Here is a 22395-nt window from a genome sequence, read left to right on the forward strand (position 1 = left end):
TTTGACACATCTATTAGAGTTTTTTGAGGATGTAACTAGCAGGGTAGATAAAGGGGAACCAGTGGATATAATATATTTGGATTTTCAAAAGGCTTTCGATAAGATGTCATATATAAGGTTGTTACACAAGATAAGGGCTCTTGGGGTTGGGGGTAATATATTAGCATGGATAGAGGATTGGTTAACGGACATAAACAGAGAATAGGGATAAACAGGTCGTTCTCAGGTTGACAGGCTGTAACTAGTGGGATACCGCAAGGATTGGTGCTTGGGCCTCAGCTATTTACAATCTATATTAAAGATTTGGATGAAGGGACCGAGTGTAATGTATCCAAGTTTGCTGATGACAAAAAGCTAGGTGGGAAAGTAAGCAGTGAGGAGGACACAGAGTCTGCAAAGGGATATAAACAGGTTAAGTGAGTGGGCAGATGGAGTATAATGTGGGGAAATGTGAGGTTATTCACTTTGGTAGGAAGAATAGAAAAACAGAATATTTGTTAAATGGTGAGAAACTATTAAATGTTGGTGCCCAGAGACACTTGGGTACAAGAAACACAAAAAATTAGCATGCAGGTACAGCAGACAATTAGGAAAGCAAATGACATGTTGGCCTTTATTGCAAAGGGGTTGCAGTACAAGAGTAAGGAAGTCTTACTACAATTGTACAGGGCTTTGGTGAGACCTCACCTGGAGTACTGCGTACAGCCTTGATCTCCTAATCTAAGGAAGGATATACTTACCTTAGAGGCGGTGCAACGAAGGTTCACTAGATTAATTCTTGGGATGAGAGGGTTGTCCTTTAAGGAGAGATTGAGTAGAATGGACCTACGCTCTCGAGTTCAGAAGAATAAGAGGTGATATCATTGAATCATACAAGATTCTGAGGGGCTTGACAGAGTAGATACTGAGAGGTTGTTTCCCCTGGCTGGAGAGTCTAGAACTAGAGGGCATAGTCTCAGGATAAGGGGTTGGCCATTTAAGACTGAGATGAGGAGGAATTTCTTCACTCAGAGGGTTGTGAATCTTTGGAATTCTCTATCCCAGAGGGCTGTGAATGCTGAGTCGTTGATTATATTCAAGGCCGAGATAGATAGATTTTTGGACACGAAGGGAATCAAGGGATAGGAGGATTGGGCAGGAAAGTGGTGTTGAGGTTGAAGATCAGCCATGATCTGATTGAATGGCTCGAGGGGCCGTATGGCCTACTCCTGCTCCTATTTCTTACGTTCTTATGCTGCACAACCTTGCCATTATGAGGGAACAGCCCTTGCCACCGCCTATCTGGCGAGAACCTGAGCCCCGAGGAAGAGTTGGAGGAGGAAGTGCGGCAGGGAGGCAACAAGGTAGACAAGCCCTGTCTGCTAGGGCTCTGCATGATCAGCTGATTAATGAGCGATACCAGTAACCTCAACGACATCTCCCTATTCACTAACAGTCCCACACTCCTTACCTTTCCTCTCATGACCATCAAATCATCCTCCCTCAGCTCATCGCAGAAATGAAAACCAATACCAAATACAAATTCAAATCCACTTTTATAAATTAACTCATGAAATAATTCAAACAAAATGAAGACTATTCAACCTTGTGCATTCCCTCAGTCCCTGTTCGTTCGTGTGCCTTTTCCTTTCCTAGTGCTACTACGAGGTGCTTCCCCAGTGGCTGGAGCATGGGTGGTGGAAGGCTGCTGACCTTCAATGGAGGAGAGTGCAGATGGCCTTGAAGGATGACCTTGAACAGCTCTGGGCCGGGAGGACCCGGCTTCAGACTGCACCATCTCGGCCTGGGTTGCAGCAGTCTGGCCTGGTTGGCTGACAGGCAACAGCAAGGGCACTGGCAGAGTGGCAGGGGTGGCAGCAGGAATGCTGTCATCCTGAGGAAGGTTCGTGTTCTATGGAGCCACTGCCACTCTCCCAGGGCGGCGCCGCAGCAATCCTGGTGATCTGCTGGAGAACAGATTGTTGGACCGCTGTCTCGCCCGGGAAGCCCCATTTCACTGTGGAACTCAGAGCCACGATAGCAGCAGTCAGACCTTGGATAGCAGATGTTTGTGCCTCAACGGAAGCTGACATCAGTCATCAGACACTGTATCATGGTGGGTTCCACAGGTGTGCTGATGGAGGTGACCACCCAGTCCACATGGGAAAGGATGGGCTTCAAGCTCTGCACAAAGCCCTGTGCTAAGTTGGACCTGGACTCCTCCATGTCCCTTGACATTATGCGCAGGCTTTCTGGCCTGCTTTCCAGTGCATCAAACATTTGGTTGTGTATGTCAATCAGCCGCCTTCTGTAGCCTGGCCCATTGAAGTCATCATCTGACTCCTCTGCAGCAGAACTAGTGTGCGGCCTCACCCTCCAGCGGGCTGGCACCTGCGGTATCTGTTCCCCTTGCCCCAGCTCCTGCGCACTTGTGCCCGAAGTCTCACCACGCGCAGATCCCTCCGCATACTTTAGAGGCTAGGATAGAGAAGTGTCAGTCTCTTAGCTGGTGGCTACGAGTGTAAGATCAAGTGACGCTGTGTCTGCATCATCACTGTCATCTTCCTCTAACTGCCGGTTCCAGTTCTTGGGTATCTGCAATGACAAAGGGACACGGGTTGAGTTGTGGTGAGGGGAGAGGAGAAAGTAAGATGTGCGTGCTGACACCATCAGCAGCACGTGAGTCAGAAAAGATTGTAGGATGAGGGAGAAGGAGGATTAGGTATGTAGAGACCTTCATCATTGAAACCTCCAGCACCACCAGTGGCCACGGCTGCAGCGACAGCCCACCCAATAATGGACAGCATTGTCTCCTCCATGGGGATGAGGACATGTAAACGTGCCAATCCTCTCCCAGGTCTTTACTGATGCTTGTTGTTATGCGCCACCACCTCCTGCAAAAAAGAGGGAAGTGTGTCATTGAGTATCCGGCAAGATGTTTGGGTGATGTAGCTGCCAGTGTGCGTGACCTGTGAGTTGTGGGTGTGCGGCTTACAAGAGTGGTACTGTGTGAGGATGAGATGCAGCATCTGATTTGAAGAGTTGCATACTGATGGAAAGAGTTTGTTGGTAGGTGGGTGACGGGGGGGTGTAGTGTGTGGAGCAGTGGATGCGGCTAGTGGTGCAGTTGGTAGGATATGCCACATGACAGTTAAAGTCACTCACCTTGACCACTCTGGTCAAATCATTGAACTTCTTCCTGTGCTGCATCCATGTGCATGGTGCAATGCTCCTGGCATTCACCTCGTGCACCACTTCCTCCCACTACCTCCTCAGCATGTGTCTCCTGCGGATAAAGGATGCTACTCCGTGCATCCACCTCTTGCACCAAAGCCTTTATTGCGTCGTCCGAGAACCTTGGTGCGTGCTCTCGCAGGTCCAGCCGTTCTTCAGTATATTCCAGAACAGAGTTGGTTGCCACACCAAGTCCAGTTCTCCCTGCAGCCACAATGCACCTCCCCTTTAAGAGGTGCAGGCTGCTTTTAAGTAGTGCTGGCTACTCCTGATATTGGGGCCCCCTGCTGGTGCATGCAGCCAATCACCAGGCAACATGAATGTTATGTGCTGCCTGCATCTCAATGACCAGGCGCAGTTTAATCGCGCACCGCGATCCCAGCGCATGTTTTCGGGGTTAACCAATTTAACCCCACTAGTGTCTTAAAGGGACAGGCTTTTCTCATCAAGAAAGGTCTTCACTTTTGGCCTTTCTGAATTTAAAAAAAATGTTTTTTCAGCTTAAGAAATTGTTGCATAATGCTATAACTCTGTTTCACTGGACACTTTTGTGACTGGAAGCCTGTGGCCAGTGGGGTACCACAGGGATCGGTGCTGGGTCCCTTGCTGTTTGTGGTCTACATTAACGACTTGGATATGAATGTAAAAGGTATGATCAGTAAGTTCGCTGATGATACAAAGATTGGTAGGGTGGTAAATAGCGAGGAGGATAGCCTCAGTCTGCAGGACGATATAGATGGGTTGGTCAGATGGGCAGAACAGTGGCAAATGGAATTTAACCCGGAAAAGTGCGAGGTGATGCACTTTGGAGGGACTAACAAGGCAAGGGAATACACAATGAATGGGAGGAGCCTAGGCAAGACAGAGGGTCAGAGGGATCTTGGTGTGCAAGTTCACAGATCCCTGAAGGCGGCGGAACAGGTAGATAAGGTGGTAAAGAAGGCATATGGGATACTTGCCTTTATTAGCCGAGTCATAGAATATAAGAGCAAGGAGGTTATGATGGAGCTGTATAAAACACTGGTTAGGCCACAGCTGGAGTACTGTGTGCAGTTCTGGTCGCCGCACTACAGGAAGGATGTGATCGCTTTGGAGAGGGTGCAGAGGAGATTCACCAGGATGTTACCAGGGCTGGAGCGCTTCAGCTATGAAGAGAGACTGGGAAGATTGGGTTTGTTTTCCTTGGAGCAGAGGAGGCTGAGGGGGGACATGATTGAGGTGTACAAAATTATGAGGGGCACAGATAGGATGGATACTAAGGAGCTTTTTCCCTTCGTTGAAGGTTCTATAACAAGGGGGCATAGATTCAAGGTAAAAGGCGGGAGGTTTAGAGGGGATTTGAGAGAGAACTTTTTCACCCAGAGGGTGGTTGGAGTCTGGAACTCACTGCCTGAAAGGGTTGTGGAGGCAGGAACCCTCACAACATTCAAGAAGCATTTGGATGAGCACTTGAAATGCCATAGCATACAAGGCTACGGACCAAATGCTGGAATATGGGATTAGAGTAGACAGGGCTGATGGCCGGCACGGACACGATGGGCCGAAGGGCCTCTATCCGTGCTATATAACTCTATGACTCTATGACTTATTTGGAGATAGACAAGGAGCAACAACCACAAGCCCCTGGAGAAATTCACCTGGCTGTCTCCCGAGCCACTGACTGCTTCACTAACAAAGGGCAAAAATCAGCCATCCACCTTTTCCCATACAAAAGCTTCCTCCTACAAGCAATACAGAGCATCCTCAATGTCTAATCTTCACTCTCCTTCTGGGGATGATTGTCTTTGTTAGAATGCATTTGATGTAGCCAAGCAAAAGAACTGATCAGAGTGAAGAAATGAACCTGCAGACTGCATCACTGTGCTGCTCCCATAAATCAATTATTCTCCATACATTGCATTTGTACTTTATGCTCATTATCTTTTTTGTCTTTGACAAGTTACTGATTTGCAAAACTGAAGACTTTGTAAAATTGAATTGGCCCAGATAATTTATTTTTTTTGGTGTATTCTTTAGGCTATAAAAGATTCCGCTGTCAAAGCAAGTATAAAGTTTTACTGGCTGAACTACAAACCCAACGTCAGCTGGAACTGGAAAGACAGATTGAAGAAAAACGGCAGATTGAATTGGAACAAGAAACGGAGAGAAAGAAGCAAGCAGTGGAATGGGAAAATGAAAGTAGGTGTTGAGTGGGCTGCAAGCATAATTGTTTGCAATTCTACAAAACTCCAATATTGATCAATCGAGTTTTGACTATTCCAAAGACCGTAGCCTAAAAATTCCTGCCCCTTGGGGCAGCAGTTGCAATTCTGGCAGAGCTGTGGGCGGGTCAGGGCAGGGGGTTAGACTTCTGGGTAGAACCCAGATCTGTCTGGTTTCCGCTGCACTTGTCCTTAAAATTTCAAGCTGGAGGGCGCATCTTTTGCTCACCCCCTCCTACGTCTGGGGATGTTCCTGGGATGCCTGATGTGCCTCTCTTCCATCCAGCGGTTCCCACGCCCACTCTGAACAGGCGTAGGTTGCAAAAGTAATCAATCCAGATCTATTACCTTCATATTGTTAGCCAAAGCTTCTCTGCAAGGGGAAAGTGGGAAAATAATGTTTTACTTTTAATCCTTGGCTTGCTAAGGGCCTAACCACCCCTCCCCTCCACAGCCGCTGGACGACACGCTAAGATTGCAGCAGCACAGCAGCATGGGCACCTGTTTTGCAGATGTACAGGTGGGGGTCACCTGCCCCGATTATTCTTATGACCCCATCCTCACGCCTTGGGACAGGGTCATGGTGAGGCCAAAGAGTTGGGCAGAATTCCTTTTCCACTGCCTGTCTACACTCGTATGCAGAAAACTGAAATTTTTAGTTTTGTGAAATATTTCAAGTGAATTCTAGTTAATAATCATTGAGTAGAGTCAAAGAAATGGGTAGAAAATATATTAAATAGGATGTGGACCATTCAATGATAATGCAGTTGTTTTAGGTCGTGCTCATTGGCTCCCCCAAAAATCGCTGCTTTTGTGTCTGTAAACATCGTGGGATATAATTCATCTAACCAGACTAATTTATAGGTTCTGGACCTCTTTCGTCTATCTAGAACGGCTGCTTTACTAATGTTAAAGTCCCAGAGTGCAACCTTTTCAATGTTCCAGGCTTGTGTTCTATCACTGGCAATTTGGGATATCCTAATAGTACATGGGCATTTTAAATAAAAACTTTATTCAATAAAAAGATTCTATAAGATTCAATAAAAAGATCTTGAATGCAATTGGAAAACTCTTCCTATTACTGAATTTATTCAGTGACCTTACACTGTACAGTGACATTTGTGTGCCTTTGATAAATGTAAATGGGAATTGTACAACCATTGTGCATCAGGAAAAACATTTTGGGTTCTGCACAATAGTGCAAGCCTCCTTGCTGCATGGCTACTTGCAGAGGGATAGCCAAGTCTGCCAGGAATAAGAACTGTTATTACAATCTTGTACTTCCATTCAACCCAGCTAGCTTCTCAAAACAACCTGTGTATCCTAACTTCACTTTAAGGATGCAAGAAATGAAGTTACCAAAAATGAATTGGACATTAAAGTACACATTTGATCATATGCACTGTGTATGAAAATATAGACAGGAGGAACTATTATAAAAGTCAACAATGCAACACCAGCAGAATTTTCCTGGTGGTTCAATATGAAAAAAATCTTCAATGTTAATTACTTTGTTAATTGTGTTAACAGTGTTAATGTTAATTACAGTGACCGGTCATGGGCAAACTATTCCCGTTAACTCCCAAGTCCTTGGTTGGCTTTGGCCTGGCACCCCCACCATGCTCGAAAGCAATGAGCAGCTTACGTTAGCACTCCACTGCTGACTATCTAGTATATGTAATAATGATATGCATGTAGTATACATATTCTGCAGCAATGCAATAGTCATATTGAAATACAGTCTCTGAATGGATTGTTAAGCAGAATATACAAACTGTTGGAAAATAAGTTATTCAGTTGCACTGAAAATGATACTTTCTTAAGCAAAATCTGTACTGTACAGGATTGGTGACCCCTCCAGTTCCACTTCCAAGAAAAAAGAAGCCTCTCCCTCGACCTCGTTCTGTGGCTGTAGATAAATTTCGCAATGCGGTGCAGCCTCCTGTTCCCAGACCCCGGAGTAAATTAGTAGAGGTATGTCTTTCTTTCCGAGCCTTTTCTATGTTTCTAAAAAGAAATCGTACATTGTCTCCCAATCTCGATACATGATCACTTCCTCACTTTAGACCTGGGAAGTGAGTAGTGTGGAGAGAGATCTCCATCTGTGACTAATAAACCTGTCAACGTTTATATTTTTAAAAAACTGGTCAGATTTTAACTGGGCTTAACTTTCTCCGTTTTCTGAAAGATCATTTTAAACCATGTATGAGAAGATAATCAGTGGGCTCATCAGTTTGATAAAGGATATTCTCTCGAGAAGGTTGGTTGCATTCAAAGCTAAATAAACTGGAAAATATACATATGGCTGTGCGCACCTCACCCTACCACCATTGGTGATTTGTTACTTCAGTAAGATATGTTGGGCCAGATTTTCCTCTGGCTCACTATATTGCTGCTGGAGGAGGAGCAGGACAAGACTTTTGCCCACTGCCTTGAAACTGGCCTATTTCCAAGTTAGGATGTGTCTCGGTAGGATCTCCGCTGCTGCTTAGGAGAAAAACTTGGCAGTGCTGCAGTGGGACAACTGCTGCAGCACCAGGGAGAGGATGAAGCATATTAAAGGAATCCGAAGTGTCCAGAAGGTTACTTTTATAACTGTTAGAGGGCATCCTTAAACTGCAGGACCCCAAAGAAGTTGTAAGGGTCCTAAAGAGAGGGAGGGTTGCCTACTACTAGACCCTCTCCCTCCAACATTGTTCACAGTGGGATTCCTGTCACTTACTTCTTTAGAAGTGCCTGGGTTCACACCACTGGCCTGTCACACTAATTTGACCATGCTTTATTTTTGAGTTTTGTACCTTAGTTTAGTTGCCTGGAACAGCAGTACATACTGTATCAGGAAGAGGGGAAAACTGGCAGTGTCACCTTCTAACTTTGCTGTTCTTTTGTGAGTAATGAAGTCAATGAAGTCAGTGACCCAAGTGACCTGATGATTGAGTTGGAGCAGCATGCATATTGACAAGTTATCTGCAAGGGCTAGGGAAGTTTGGGGGGGTTGGGAGGAACATGCATTTTAAAATGGGCACTGAGCTCTGGTCTGGAAGATGGGCATTGAGGGTGGTATTCATTTCTTCCTGTCCAAAAAAATGTAATCAAAAGATTAAAAAGAGTGCAATAATACTGGCAATACCAGTTTTGAGACCGTTATCTGCTTAGCAGGACATGAAGTCATCTGTGAACTCGCATTTCCCTCTGACCAGACAAATTTGGATTTGGACAATTTCAAACTAAAGTTATATTACCTTTTTCACTTTAATGTGAAGTCTAATTCACATTAACACTAATATAGATTGGCCGACTGGACACACAAATCACAGGACTTTGTGTAAGAGAACTAGAATCATAGAAAGGTTACAGCCCGGAAGGAAGCCATTCGGCCCATCAAGTCTGTGCCGGCTCTATGCAAGAACAATCCAGCTAGTCCCACTCCCCCGCCCTAGTCCCGTAGCCTTGCAAATTTTTTCCTTTCAAATACTTATCCAGTTCCCTTTTGAAAGCCACAAAACTAAGTGTTTTACTGGTTACTGAGATTGATCTGCAGCAGATCCTCTTCACGGAAAAACAGTCATTTGGCACAGATGACCACAACAAGTTTTTAAAAGTTACTTGTCAAATGGAAGTTTTAAAAATAATACTTATCCCTTCAAAAAGCTCTACTTTAAAACTAATATATTTATACCAGATCCTTTTTTATGTATGTTCTAAAGCATATTTTGTCAGTGCATCCTTGTGCCATTTCTGTAATTGATTGTTGATGCCTGCCATTTTAAGGGGAAAGGGATTTCTGTGGATGACTCTATTTTGAGTCTTTCAGTAACCGTGTGTTACTGATTTTTATGCTGTATGTACTTAGAGTGCAGGCACAGGCAGCAACCTTGGATTTCAGAAGTATTGCCCTAAGCTAAATGAGGCAATGCTATGCATAACCAGTCCCATTGTTGACTTTAATAACTCAGTAAAAAGGACTCGGTGATTTAAAGAAGGCAAGATGTCTGCTATGAGTTTCCCCTTTATTTTAGGCAACTCCTTTCGATAATTCTCGTGACCATATGAACAGCAGCTGGCTACAGGAACAGGCAGATAAGGAGCAACGAATTAACAAGAAAAGGGCTACAATCCGGTGGTTCAAGGAGACTCAAGCTCGAAAAGTAGTTCAGAATGGCACTTTTCCATGCTGGTTCCACGGAATGATTACAAGGCGGTGAGTCTGGTCTTCATTCTATTGCAGGGGTTTTTTAAAAATGTATTATAGTGATACCATGGTCAATTTTATTGATTGGACTTTGGAAAAGTGGTACCCAATGATTTTAGTACCTTGACGTTAAAAGTTCTTTAAATTTCCAAATTTGCATGTCATGAAAACCTGCATGAAGAGTTGGCTTTTACATCAGATGTTACTGTAATTAAACCTACACGGGGAAGCAAATCCCTGTTGTATGCACGCTTTCCCCATGTCCCAACCTGTTTACAGTAATAGTCTTAAGGTACTTGTCGGAGGGGAAAACACAATTTTAACAAGACCGAAAAGAAACTAACCCAGATAAATTAGAAAAATTGTAACTAAAATAATGGACAAATAATGGTATTGTTCAAACAGGAGATACTTAATACTGTCAAACCCATTAAAACAAACTAAACCTATCCCCACAAAAAGTAAAGGATGTGCAGCTATAGCTGGATTTCTTCAGATTAAAATCTTCAAAATTAAAATGATTGGAAGCACGTGATAATTCTAGGTCTAATAAAACAAAAGAAAATCTCCCAGAGGCTAGTTTTGAGATTATTGCTCATTTCTGTCTGTCTGTCTGTCTGTCTATCTATCTGCATAATATGCGTGCATGGTTAACGGAAGAGGACTGTAAATGACGTCACAAGGACAGAGACTGGTTAATAGATTGAGCCAATGAATCTCCAGTGAAATTTAATGCATAGACATGTGGGGGGAAGTTATCACAGTTATGAGCATAATTAAGATTCCAAACACACTTGCATGACACAGCATGATCTAAAAGCCAGAGGTAGGTCACAAATTGCAGCAGAGCCACTCACTGGCGAAAGTATGGAACTACTGCTAAACCAATGCTAAGTGTGAGCTATTGTTTTAGCTGGTAATGCGACATGTTCACTTAACATTGTTAAGCCCTATCACAGCGCCACCTACAGGCTTGTAGGGTACTGCATCGAATTCAGCAACCTACCTATCATTTTTTAAATATAATAGATTTCTACCAACAACAACGATGTCTCAGTATTAATTTACTTACTGACATACTGTATCTGATGCAGTGGGACTTAAGATTGCTTGTGTGTTTCCCCACACAATAGGGAATGGGTCCAAGTTCTTCTCCAGGGGAGGAAAGGAGGGAAAATCAGAGTCAGGCCAAACCCCAGGAACCTGTCTAAAATGAGGTGGTCAAATAATCTGGGAACAGATTGTGTGCATGTCTGTCCTCACAACGTTGAAATAAGGGCAATGGGAAAGGTGAAGATGAACAAAATCCATTTATAGGATAAAGAGTTTGAAATTCTGATGTTTTGAGTTATTCTTAAGTTTAAAAGTTGGACATACTGCGTGGCATTCTTTAAAACTTTATTTCCGAATCATTTAAGAATTAATTTGTTTGAGAAGAACTATCAAATTTTTTCTTTGTGTTTCCTTTGGATCCTCGAGGGCCAATAACCTCTTCCTAGGCCAATGGGAGTTGGGTGAGATGGGTGCGTGTTGCAGGGATGTAAGAGCAAGTCTGGCACAAAGTGACTGTCATATGATATTTGGTTTTAAATATCTCCCCTTCTAAGTTATTTTGGGTGTTTATCGGGCCTGTGTTTCAGTTTTATTTGGGAATGTCTAAAAATGATATTTCTTTATACTCTATGATTTACAGAGAGGGTGAAGATTTGTTGGCAAACCAAGCTTTAGGCTGCTTCCTCATTCGTGTCAGTGGGAGTAGGGAAGGATACACACTGACTTTCAGGTAACTTTCCTTTCCTATCTTTTTGCCAGTTAAAATCAGCAGCACTAAGTGCTTTGTTGCTAAAATTTACCAGTGTATAAATCTCCAGTTGGTGAAGCATCTGCTATACATAGTAAAGTCATCAAAAAATATTAAACAACAACACGAAAAACCATCCAAATGGAAACATTTTTGACTTGGGCAAGCTGATTATTCCAAAAAGTAGATTATTATCTCCTACAATTCCAGCTGCCACAGACCAACTTGACTCCTTTCAGTATGATAATGCAGTGCATCACTCTGGCCTAGTCAGAATATGCAGCAGCAAATTCATCACAACTTTAAAGTTTATTTATACTCATATTACCATATCTGAAATTCTCCTCTACTTAACATACCTTGCATGGTTTTACCCTCGCTCCCCCTCCTGCAGTAGGAAGTTGAGTTCTGGTTCTTAACATGTTCCTTTTTAAACTCTGATACTTTCATGGCCTTTCAAAAGTTTACTTTTTTAGGCCAGCAGTACATAAATTTCCATTGAAACTTGAAGCATTATTGTGCACATGTAAGCACATATGTGGTGCTTCGGGACAAACCAAAGTAGCCAATGTGCAGTCCATCTTGCCCACCCACATGTACTTAAATCCTACCAGCATTAGTCCATCAGCTTGAGTGGACTCATCTCTCTTGAAATTTCAACACCGCACATAAACTCCCCACACCCACAGCCTTCACTGAGGTTTTGATCACTGACAAGACCATCTCTAATCAATTCCTTGTCTCCCTCAACATCTTTCTGCATTCCTCTGCTCTTATGAAAATTAATTTCCCTCCAGCTCACTCATCAGTACCCTCTCTCAATTCCCAACTCACCTCCTCTGACCTTCCACTCACCACAACTATCACTCTTTCTGTCAATCTGCTCAACAGATTCCTTGCTTCTGCCTTTGATATAATTTTCTTTACCAAAATGCTCACAGATCCCATCCCTATCTTTATCCTGATACAAATCTCAACTCAAATCCGAGGGCCATGGAGTGAGCCCACTGGTATATAAATGATTTTGTTGTCGCCAGGTTGTCTCTCAGTGGCCAAATTGTTTTACTACAGTGCTCTGGAATCATACAATGAGGGAAGTCACAACACAGAAACAAGCCATTCGGCCCATCGAGTCTGCTGGTGTTTTTCTCCACATGCGCCTGCTAGCCTAATCTTCCTCACTCGCTCCCCATACCCCTTAGTATTCCTCTTTCAAGAAACTATCCAATTCTCAATGGAGGTCAGTCCCAGACTCTCCTTCTTTACACCTAAATACCTCTTTCAATCCCATTCAAACCAGTTATCACCCTGCTCCTCAAAAAACCTACACACGTCCTCTTCAACTATCACCCTGTCTCTAACCTCCCTTTCATCACCACTGAGCTTTGCTATGATCTCCCATCATTCTCTGTTTTGAATACTTTCTGGGTGTTCTAGTTTCTGTCCAGTCTGCAGCACACAGACCATCCTGCTCAGTCACTAGTGACATACTCTGTGATTGCTACTACAGCAAATTATCCCTCCTTATCCTCTTCGAACTCTCCACAACTTTTGACATCGTCGACCACTCCATCCCCTTCCATCCCTTTCCTCTGCGGCACTGTCCTGCATGTTTCATTCATAGTTGTTCCTACATAGCTAGCGCATCTCCTGCAATGGCTTCTTCTCTCACACCCATGCAATCCCCTCAGCGGTGCCCCAAGGTTCTATTCTTCGCCACTCTCTTTGCTCTTCCACCTACTGCCCTTGTCAAAATTATTTGTAAACATGAGGTTAGCTTCCATGTATATGCTTATGACACCCAGCTCTACCTTTCTGCCAACCCTCAACTGCCTCTGTTATATGGCTACTCTTCAAACATCAGGTCTTGGATGAACCAGAATTTCTCCAAATTCATATTGGCAAGATCAAAGTTATTCTGTCAAAAACTTTGCCCCCTACCTCTGGTCCCATCTCCCTCCCTGCCTGATTGTTCAGGCTGTCCACAGTGCAGCTGCAGTGTTCTGTTAATCCAGGGCTAATTTCAAACCTCATAGTAACATCTTATCACCTCTAATATTGCCCACCCCCATCTTCACTAATACTCAAATCTACTCATCCAACCTGGCCTCTGGTTCCCTTCTCGATGCAGTAGATTGACGCTCAGACATTCTGCCACTGTTGCGCTGCCCCCATTATGGAAATTACCTTGTGTCTGGGATTTAGGATGGGGTCACAGTGGAAACAAAGTTAGAGGGTGTAAGTTCCACCCTAAAACACTTCTGGAAGTACAACTGCACCGCTGTAGTTTCCAGACTAAAATACAAGTTGAAGTTGTTGAAAAGACTTGAACAAAAATACCTGCTTAATACAGCAAGAAAATCCAGATGGATCCCACACCTCAAACACAACTCTTACTTGTATTACAGATATATTTTTCCCAGAACGTTAATAGTATCATAACATTGTAGTAGGTATAGCACAGGAGGAGGCCATTCGACCCATTGTACCTGTGCCGGCTCTTTGCAAGAGCTATCCATTTAGTCCCATTCCTCTGCTCTTTCCCCAAAGCCCTATAAACTTTTTCCCTTCAAGTATTTATCCAATTCCCTTTTGAAAGTTACTTTTGAATCTGCTTCCACCACCTTTTCAGGCAGTGCATTCCAGATCATGACAACTCGCTGTATAAAAAAAAGTCTCCTAATGTCGCCTCTGGCTCTTTTGCCGATCACCAATCTGTGTCCTCTGGTTACCGACCCTTCTTCCACTGGAAACAGTTTCTCCTTATTTATTCTATGAAAACCAGTCGTGATTTTGAACACCTTTATCAAATCTCCCCTTAACCTTCTCTGTTCTAAGGAGAACAACCCCAGCATCTCCAGTCCCTCCATATAATTGAAGTCCCTCAACCCTGGCACCATTCTAATAAATCTCTTCTGTACTGTCTCTAAGACCTTGACATCCTTTCTAAAGTGTGGTGCCCAGAATTGAACACAATACTCCAGTTGAGGCCTAAACAGTGTATTATAAAGGTCCAACAGAACTTCCTTGCTTTTGTACTCCTATGCCTCTATTAATAAAGCCCAGGATCCCATATACTTTTTAACAGCCTTCGCAACTTGTCCTGCCACCTTCAAAGAATTGTGTATGTGCACCCCCAAGTCTCTCTGTTCCTGCACCCCCTTTAAAATTGTATCATTTCATTTATATTGCCTCTCCTCATTCTTCCTACCAAAATGCATCACTTCACACTTCTCTGCATTAAATTTCATCTGCTGTGTGTCTGTCTATTTCACCAATCTGTCTGTCCTCCTGAAGTCTGTAATTATCCTTCTCACTGTTTACTACATTTGAGTTTTGTATCTTCTGCAAACTTTGAAATTATACCCTGTATACCCAAGTCCAGGTTATTAATGTATATCAAAAAGAGCAGTGGTCCTAATACTGACCCCTGGGGGACACCACTATATACTTCCCTCCAGTCTGAAAAAGAACCATTCACCACTACTCTCTGCTTTCTGTCCCCTAGCCAATTTTGTATCCATGCTGCCACTGACCCTTTAATCCCAGGAGCTTTAATTTTGTTAACAAGCCTATTATGTGGTACTTTATCAAATGCCTTTTGAAAGTCCATATACCAATCAACCGCATTCCCCTCATCAACCCTTTACGTTACTTCATCAAAGAACTCAATCAAGTTAGTCAAATATGATTTTCCTTTAACAAATCCATGCTGACTTTCATTTATTAGCCCATACTTTTCCAAGTGCCAATTTATTTTGTCTTGGATTATTGTCTCAAAGTTTCCCCACCACCGACATTAGGCTGACTGGCCTGTAATTGCTGGGTTTATCCCTCTTCCCTTTTTTGAACAGGGGGTGTAACATTTGCAATCTTCGGTCCTCTGTTACCATCCCCATATCTAAGGAGGATTGGAGGATTGTGGCCAGAGCCCCTGCAATTTCCACGCTTACTTCCCTCTGTAATCTAGGATGCATCCCATCTGGACCGGGTGACTTTTCTACTTTGAATACTGCGAATCTTTTAAGTACCTCCTCTTTATCTATTTTTATCCTATCCAATATCGCTACTACCTCCTCCTTTTACTGCTATAATGGCAGCATCCTCTTTAGTGAAGATGGATGTGAAGTATTCATTTAGTGCCTCAGCCATGCCCTCTGCCTCTAAAAGATCACCTTTTTTGTCCCTAATCGGTCCCGCGCTACCCTTTTACTATTTATATGTTTATAAAAGACTTTTGGTTCCCTTTTATGTCAGCCGCTAATCTATCCTCATACTCTTTCTTTACCCCTCTTATTCCCTTGTTTAGATCTCCTCTGCAATTTCTGTATTCAGCCTGATTCTCTTCTGTATTATGAACCTTACATTGATCGTAAGCCTCCTTTTTCTGTTTCATTTTAATCTCTCTTTAGTTATCCAGGGAGCCCTAGCTTTGGATGCCCTTCCTTTCCCCCTCATGAGTATGTGTCTATTCTGTACCCGAACCAACTCCCCCTTGAAGGCCTTCCGTTGTTCAATTACTGTTGTGCTGACCAATTTTTGATTCCAATCCACCTGGGATTTTTAACTCACTGAAATTTGCCCCCCTCCAGTTAAGTGTTTTCATGTTTGATTGTTCCTTGTTCTTTTCCATAACTATTCTAAACCTAATGATATTATGATCACTGTTCCCCAAATGTTCTCCCACTGAAACATGCTCCACCTGCCCCACTTCATTCCCCAGAACTAGATCCAGCACTGCTTCCTTCCTGATTGAGCTGGAAACACACTGTTCCAGAAAGTTCTCTTGAACACATTTCAGAAATTCCTCCCCCTCTTCGCCCTTTATGCTGTTACTGTCTCAGACTATATTGGGATAATTAATGTCCTGCATTATCACTAGAATCATAGAAAGGTTACAGCATGGAAGGAGGCCATTCGACCTATTAAGTGCGTGCCGGTTCTATGCAAAAGCAATTCAACTAGTCCCACTCCCCTGCCCTATCCCCGTAGCCCTGCAAATTTTTTCCTTATCCAGTTGTACTCTGGCAGTGCATTCCAGATCCTAACCACTCGTTGTGGAAAAAAAAAGTTTCTCCTCATGTCACCTTTTGGTTCCTTTGCCAATCACCTTAAATCTATGTCCTCTGGTTTTTGTGCTTTTTATAGCTCTCCTTGTGGGCCAGGAGGAGCAGGAGTAGTGCTCCCCCCAGACCCTTAAGCAAACCTGCGGCCTCTCTAGCCGCTACCCACGATTGCCGACCACCCGCCCCCCCCCCCCCCCCCCCCCCCCCCAACCAATGCCTGTCCTGCGATCGTGATTGTCAGGGACCGTCCCTGGCTGCGGCCTCCTGCCACTGGTTTTCTCGCCTGGCAGCCAGCTAGCCTGTTAATCTGGCCGGCTGCCAGTCGGGAAACGGGAAAAAAATATTATAATAAGGTCCCGCCATTAAATTCAGCAGGATCTCAGTGTCCCGGGCCATGCCGGGTTTCCCCTGCACTACCCCGCTCCCTCCCCGCCTCCCTATAAATATCAGGGCATTTAACTTTATGGAGCCTTTGTCTTAAAGGAGCTGGGCATCAATGATTATCTTTTTTACTTTTTGTAAATTCAGTGAATTCTGTAAAGATTTCTGAGGACTAGAGAGTGCCTAATGTATCTGTTATTTAGTTACTATAAAATTGAGACATACCCAGAAACAGAAAAGTAAATCCAAGAGTTGATTTTATGACTTTTTTTGTCCACCAGATCTCTATTCTAAATTTTCATAATTGTACAGTTTTGGAAAAGTCAGAATTATTGCCAATCTTTTACCACTCAGACGTTGATAGGAGTGGATTTTTAAGTTTTTAATTTGCCCAATCCTCCATGGTACTTAATTTGCAAAATCTTATAGATGACACCATAAATTAAAAGTTTGTGCCAATATGCTACCCTTGTTTGCCAATTCCCCAACAATCCATTACTGAATTGATTTTCCCCAATACCCCCATTCTAAGGCACACATTTGCTTCCCAAGAATCGAAACATTAATTTCAAGCATTAATCCATTTCCAATCCTCAGAAATGACGATGTCCATCTCCTTTTAAGTTAAAGTAGTTTTTAATTTAAAGAACTTAGAACTTTGAACACGGTCAGTTATATTTGTCACTTCCCGTTTTGTTTCACAGATAAGAATTAATGTACATTGTAAACTATCATATTGCACCTTTCTAGTTATAGAATCGTAGAAGGGTTACAGCACGGAAGGAGTACATTCGGCCCATCAAGTCTGCGCCGGCTCTATGCAAGAGTAATCCAGCTAGTCCCACTCCCCCATCCTATTCCCGTAGCCCTGCAAATGTTTTCCTTTCAAGCGCTTATCCAGTTCTCTTTTGAAGGCCATGATTGAATCTGCCTCCACCACCCCCTCGGGCAGTGCATTCCGGAACCTAACCACTCGCTGTGCTTAAAAAAGAAAAGTTTTTCCTCATATCACCTTTGGTTCTTTTGTCAATCATCATAAATCTATGTCCTCTGTTTCTTGACTCTTCTGCCAATGGGAACAGTTTCTCTCTATCTACTCTGTCTAGACCCTTCATGATTTTGAATACCTCTATCAAATCTTCTCTGTTCCAAGGAGAATAACCCCAGCTTCTCCAGTCTATCCACGTAACTAAAGTCTCTCATCTCTGGAATCATTCTAGTAAATCTCTTCTGCACCCTCTCTAAGGCCTTCACATCTTTCCTGAAGTGCGGTGCCCAGAATTGGACACAATACTCCAGTTGTGGCCAAACCAGTGTTTTATAAAGGTTCATCATGACTTCCATACTTTTGTACTCTATGCCTCTATTTATAAAACCCAATATCCTCTATGCTTTTTTAACCACTTTCTCAACCTGCCGTTCCACCTTCAATGATATGTGCACATATACCCCCAAATCTCTCTGTTCCTGTGCCCCCTAGTTTATATTGCCTCTCCTCGTTCTTCCTACCGAAATGTCTCATTTCGCATTTTTCTGCATTAAATTTCATCTGCCACATGTCCACCCATGCCACCAGCCTGCTTATATCCTCTTGAAGTCTATCACTATCCTCCTCACTGTTTACTACACTTCCCAGTTTTGTGTCATCTGCAAATTTTGAAATTGTGTCCTGTACACCCAAGTCCAAGTCATTAATATATATCAAGAAAAGCAATGGTCCAGCACTGACCCCTGGGGAACAGTACTGTACACCTCCCTCCAGTTTGAAAAACAACTGTTCACCACTGCTCTCTGTTTCCTGTCCCTTAGCCAATTCTGTATTCATGTTGCTACTGCCCCCTTTATTCCATGGGCCGCAATCTTGATGATAAGCCTACCATGTGGCACTTTATCAAACACCTTTTGAAAGTCCATATACACCACATCAACTGCATTGCCCTCATCTACCCTCTCTGTTACCTCATCAAAAAACTCTATCAGGTTAGTTAAACACAATTTGCCTTTAACAAATCCATGCTAGCTTTCCTAAATCAATCCACACTCTTCCAAGTGACTGTTAATTCTGTCCCGGATTATCGTTTCTAAAAGTTTCCCCACCACTGAGGTTAAACTGACTGGCCTGTAGTTGTTGGGTTTATCCTCACACCCTTTTTTGAACAAGGGTGTAACATTTGCAATTCTCCAGTCCTCTGGCCCCTGATGTTTGCAAGATTATGGCCAGTCCCTCTGCAATTTCCACCCTTACTTCCCTCAGCAACCTAGGATGCATCCCATCTGGACTTATCTACTTTAAGTACAGCTAGACTTTCTAATACTTCTTTATTAATTTTTAGCCCATCCATTATCTCAACTATATCTTCCTTTACTGAGACTCTGACAGCATCTTCTTCCTTGGTAAAGACAGATGCAAAGTATTCATTTAGTACCTCAGCCATCCCGTCTGCCTCCATGAGTAGATCTCCTTTATGGTCCCTAATCGGCCTCACGCCTCCTCTTACTACCCGTTTACTGTTTACATGCCTGTAGAAGACTTTTGGATTCCCATTTATTTTGGCTCCCAGTCTATCCTCATACTCTCTCTTTGCCCCTCTTATTTCTTTTCTCACTTCCCCTCTGAACTTTCTATATTCACAGTCTCAGGATATGGGGTATGCCATTTAGAACCGAGATGAGGAGAAATTTCTTCACTGAGGGTGGTGAACCTGTGGAATTCTCTACCACAGAAGGCAGTAGAGGCCAAGTCATTAAATATGTTCAAGGAGGAGATAGATATATTTCTCAATGCTAAAGGGATCAAGGGATATGGGGAGAAAGCGGGAACAGGGTATTGAGTTAGACGATCAGCCATGATCATTTTGAATGGCGGAGCAGGCCCGAAGGGCCGAATGGCCTACTCCTGCTCCTATTTTCTATGATTCTATGCCTGTGTCATCAACCTGACATCTGTCATGCGCCCCTTTTTTCCTCTTCATCTTACTCAGTATCTCTTTTTGTCATCCAGGGAGCTCTGGCTTTAGTTGCCCTACCTTTCTCCCTCATGGGAATGTACCTCGACTGTACCTGAACCATCTCCTCTTTAAAGGCCGCCCATTGTTCAATTACAGTTTTGCCTGCCAATCTTTGATTCCAATTTACCCGGGCCAGATCTGTTCTCATCCCGCTTAAATTGACCCTCCTCCAATTGAGTATTTTTACTTTAGAGTGGTCTGTATCCTTTTCCATAGCTATTCTAAACCTTATGATAGTTGCACTGTTCTGGTCTAGTAGGTGTGAAGCCATTAGCATTTAACATGAAAATACATCAGCCCGTTTTCTAACCTGTTACTGCTATTGATAATGATGGTTAGCAGGCAGAGTGCTAGTGATCACTGGCTTGTCTATCTTGTCTTCTGATATTGTGCATCAACAGCTTATTTAGTAGAAAAGTTGCATTGATAGTTTTTTTTTAAATTTCCTTAGGATTTTCCAAACTGCTTCACGGCCAATGAATTACTTCAAAAGTGTAGTCACTGTTATGCAGGCAAAAACAGCAGACAGTTTGCACAGAGCAAGACTCCACAAACAGCAATGAGATGAATGACTAATTTTAAAAAAAATAAAAACAGAAAATGTTGAAAATATTCAGCAAGTCAGGCAGCATCTGTGAAGAAAGAGTTAGATTGTCAGAACTCGAAGCTGAAGATTAAACCATTTTTAAGCAAGTACAGAGCCAGGGAAAGGGGAGGAAAGAACAAAAAGGAAGGTCTGTGATAGGGTGGAGGGCAGGGTGATTAAAGGGATGATGGTGCAAGGCAAGGAAGGTGATAATCTTTTACATCAATCTGAACAGATTTGCTTAATGTCTCATCTGAAAAAAAGCATCTCCGACACTGCAGCACTCCTTCAAAACTGCACTGAAGTGTCAGCCTAGATTGTATTCTCTCCTCTGAATCAGAAGGTTGTCGATTCAAGTCTTGTACTGAGGTTGAACCCAAAGGTTCATGCTCAGGTGAGGCACTGAGAATTTTGTTTTATTCGTTGGGATGTGGGCGTCGCTGGCAGGGCCAGCATTTATTGCCCATCCCTAATTGCCCTTGAGAAGGTGGTGGTGAGCCACCTTCTTGAACAACTGAGTGGCTTGCTGGGCCATTTCAGAGGGCGATTAAGAATCAACCACATTGCTGTGGGTCTGGAGTCACATATAGGCAATAAGGACGACAGGTTTCCTTCCCTAAAGGACATTAGTGAACCAGATGGGTTTTTACGACTCTGGTAGTTTCATAGCCACCATTACTGACACTAGCTTTTTTATTCCAGATTTTTATTTTAAATGCTGCTTTGTTACAGGTATCGTCCTTCAGATGAAGCTAGGTGGTGCAGTGGTTTGGACACTGGCATTTTGCCTCTGCGACCTGTCCACGCCAACGTGAAATGGGTTTGACCAGTTCCTTAGTGAATAGGTCTAGAGCACAAAACTGTCCCCAGTTTGGCACTAATTGGCAATCTCACTCCAAGGCCACAGGGAAATGGAAAAATTGTCACACTGGTGCAGTAGGGATGCTTTTGAGTTTGGGGCTGAGGCACATTGTTGGAAGAGAGTAAAGGGAACTTTACTCTATATCTATTTGTCTTGTACCTGCCCTAGGATTGCTTGATGCTGACACTCTGAAATAGAAAGAGTTCTATTTCTCAGCACTAACATCTCTCATCTTAATGGACACATAAAAAAATTAAAAAGTGAGGTTCTAAACCAAGGTTCTGTCGAGTTCAATTACATATTAAAGATCCCATAGCAGAATTTGAAGAAGAGTAGGGTGTTCTCCTCATGTTCTGAGCAACATTTTTTCTCAAACAATATGGCCAAATGACTGACCATTCATTTCATTGTTATTTACAGGGCATTGTTGCCTGTCATAACCAGCACTGCACTGCATTTTGAAATATTATGTGATGTGTTATATAAATACAAGTATCGTTACAACTACTAGAAGATTCTCTGACCTATTTATCTTCTTATTTGGAAATTTCTGGTAATTCCCTTCAGTTGAGTGAGCAGGTAATAATCCTGACTGGACAAAGTATAGCCTAATCATATAAAAACATCAGAGTTGAGAGAGAGCAATTTTGACCCATCAAGACTCCTCCCTCTTTTACAGTGATTGTTGCAACATGGCAACCAATTTTCTTTTGAATAAATTCAATGTTTTTGCCTCTACCTTTGCAAATTGTTCCAAACCAATCTTTTAGTAAAGTTTTTCCCAATAATAGAGATGCAGAAGGAAAACAATACATTTGATTAATTGTGGAACTTTCATTGCACGGGGCATTACAGAAAGAAATGTAGTTACAATGCAGGATATGAACAGAAATCCCAGATCCATTTCTCTCCTCTGTATCCCAATCAAGGAAGCTTGTACTTCAAATAAATTAAGTTTTAAAGCAGAAATGTTTCCTGAGGACATTATTATGGCAGAAGTGTTTGGCTAACGAGGTTTATTCTCTGTGGGGACTTTTTCATGAGTGGATGAAGGCAATAAGTTTACTTAAAGCTGCCCTAAGCTG

The 22395-nt window shown here is 43.0% G+C and overlaps 1 protein-coding gene across 2 annotated transcripts in view; it reads left to right on the forward strand.

The window, feature by feature from the left end:
* The window catches only part of LOC137322030 (myosin-IIIb), a 166085-nt gene that overhangs the window by 136168 nt on the left and 7522 nt on the right, over nucleotides 1-22395 (forward strand). For both annotated transcript variants that reach the window (XM_067985063.1, XM_067985055.1), the window contains exons 23-26: nucleotides 5230-5391; nucleotides 7258-7388; nucleotides 9434-9615; nucleotides 11300-11389. In XM_067985063.1, the coding sequence (XP_067841164.1) occupies nucleotides 5230-5391; nucleotides 7258-7388; nucleotides 9434-9615; nucleotides 11300-11389 (565 nt within the window). The remainder of the gene's footprint in view (nucleotides 1-5229; nucleotides 5392-7257; nucleotides 7389-9433; nucleotides 9616-11299; nucleotides 11390-22395) is intronic.

This window comes from Heptranchias perlo, chromosome 1 (genome assembly GCF_035084215.1).
Source record: "Heptranchias perlo isolate sHepPer1 chromosome 1, sHepPer1.hap1, whole genome shotgun sequence".
Lineage (NCBI taxonomy): Eukaryota > Metazoa > Chordata > Chondrichthyes > Hexanchiformes > Hexanchidae > Heptranchias > Heptranchias perlo.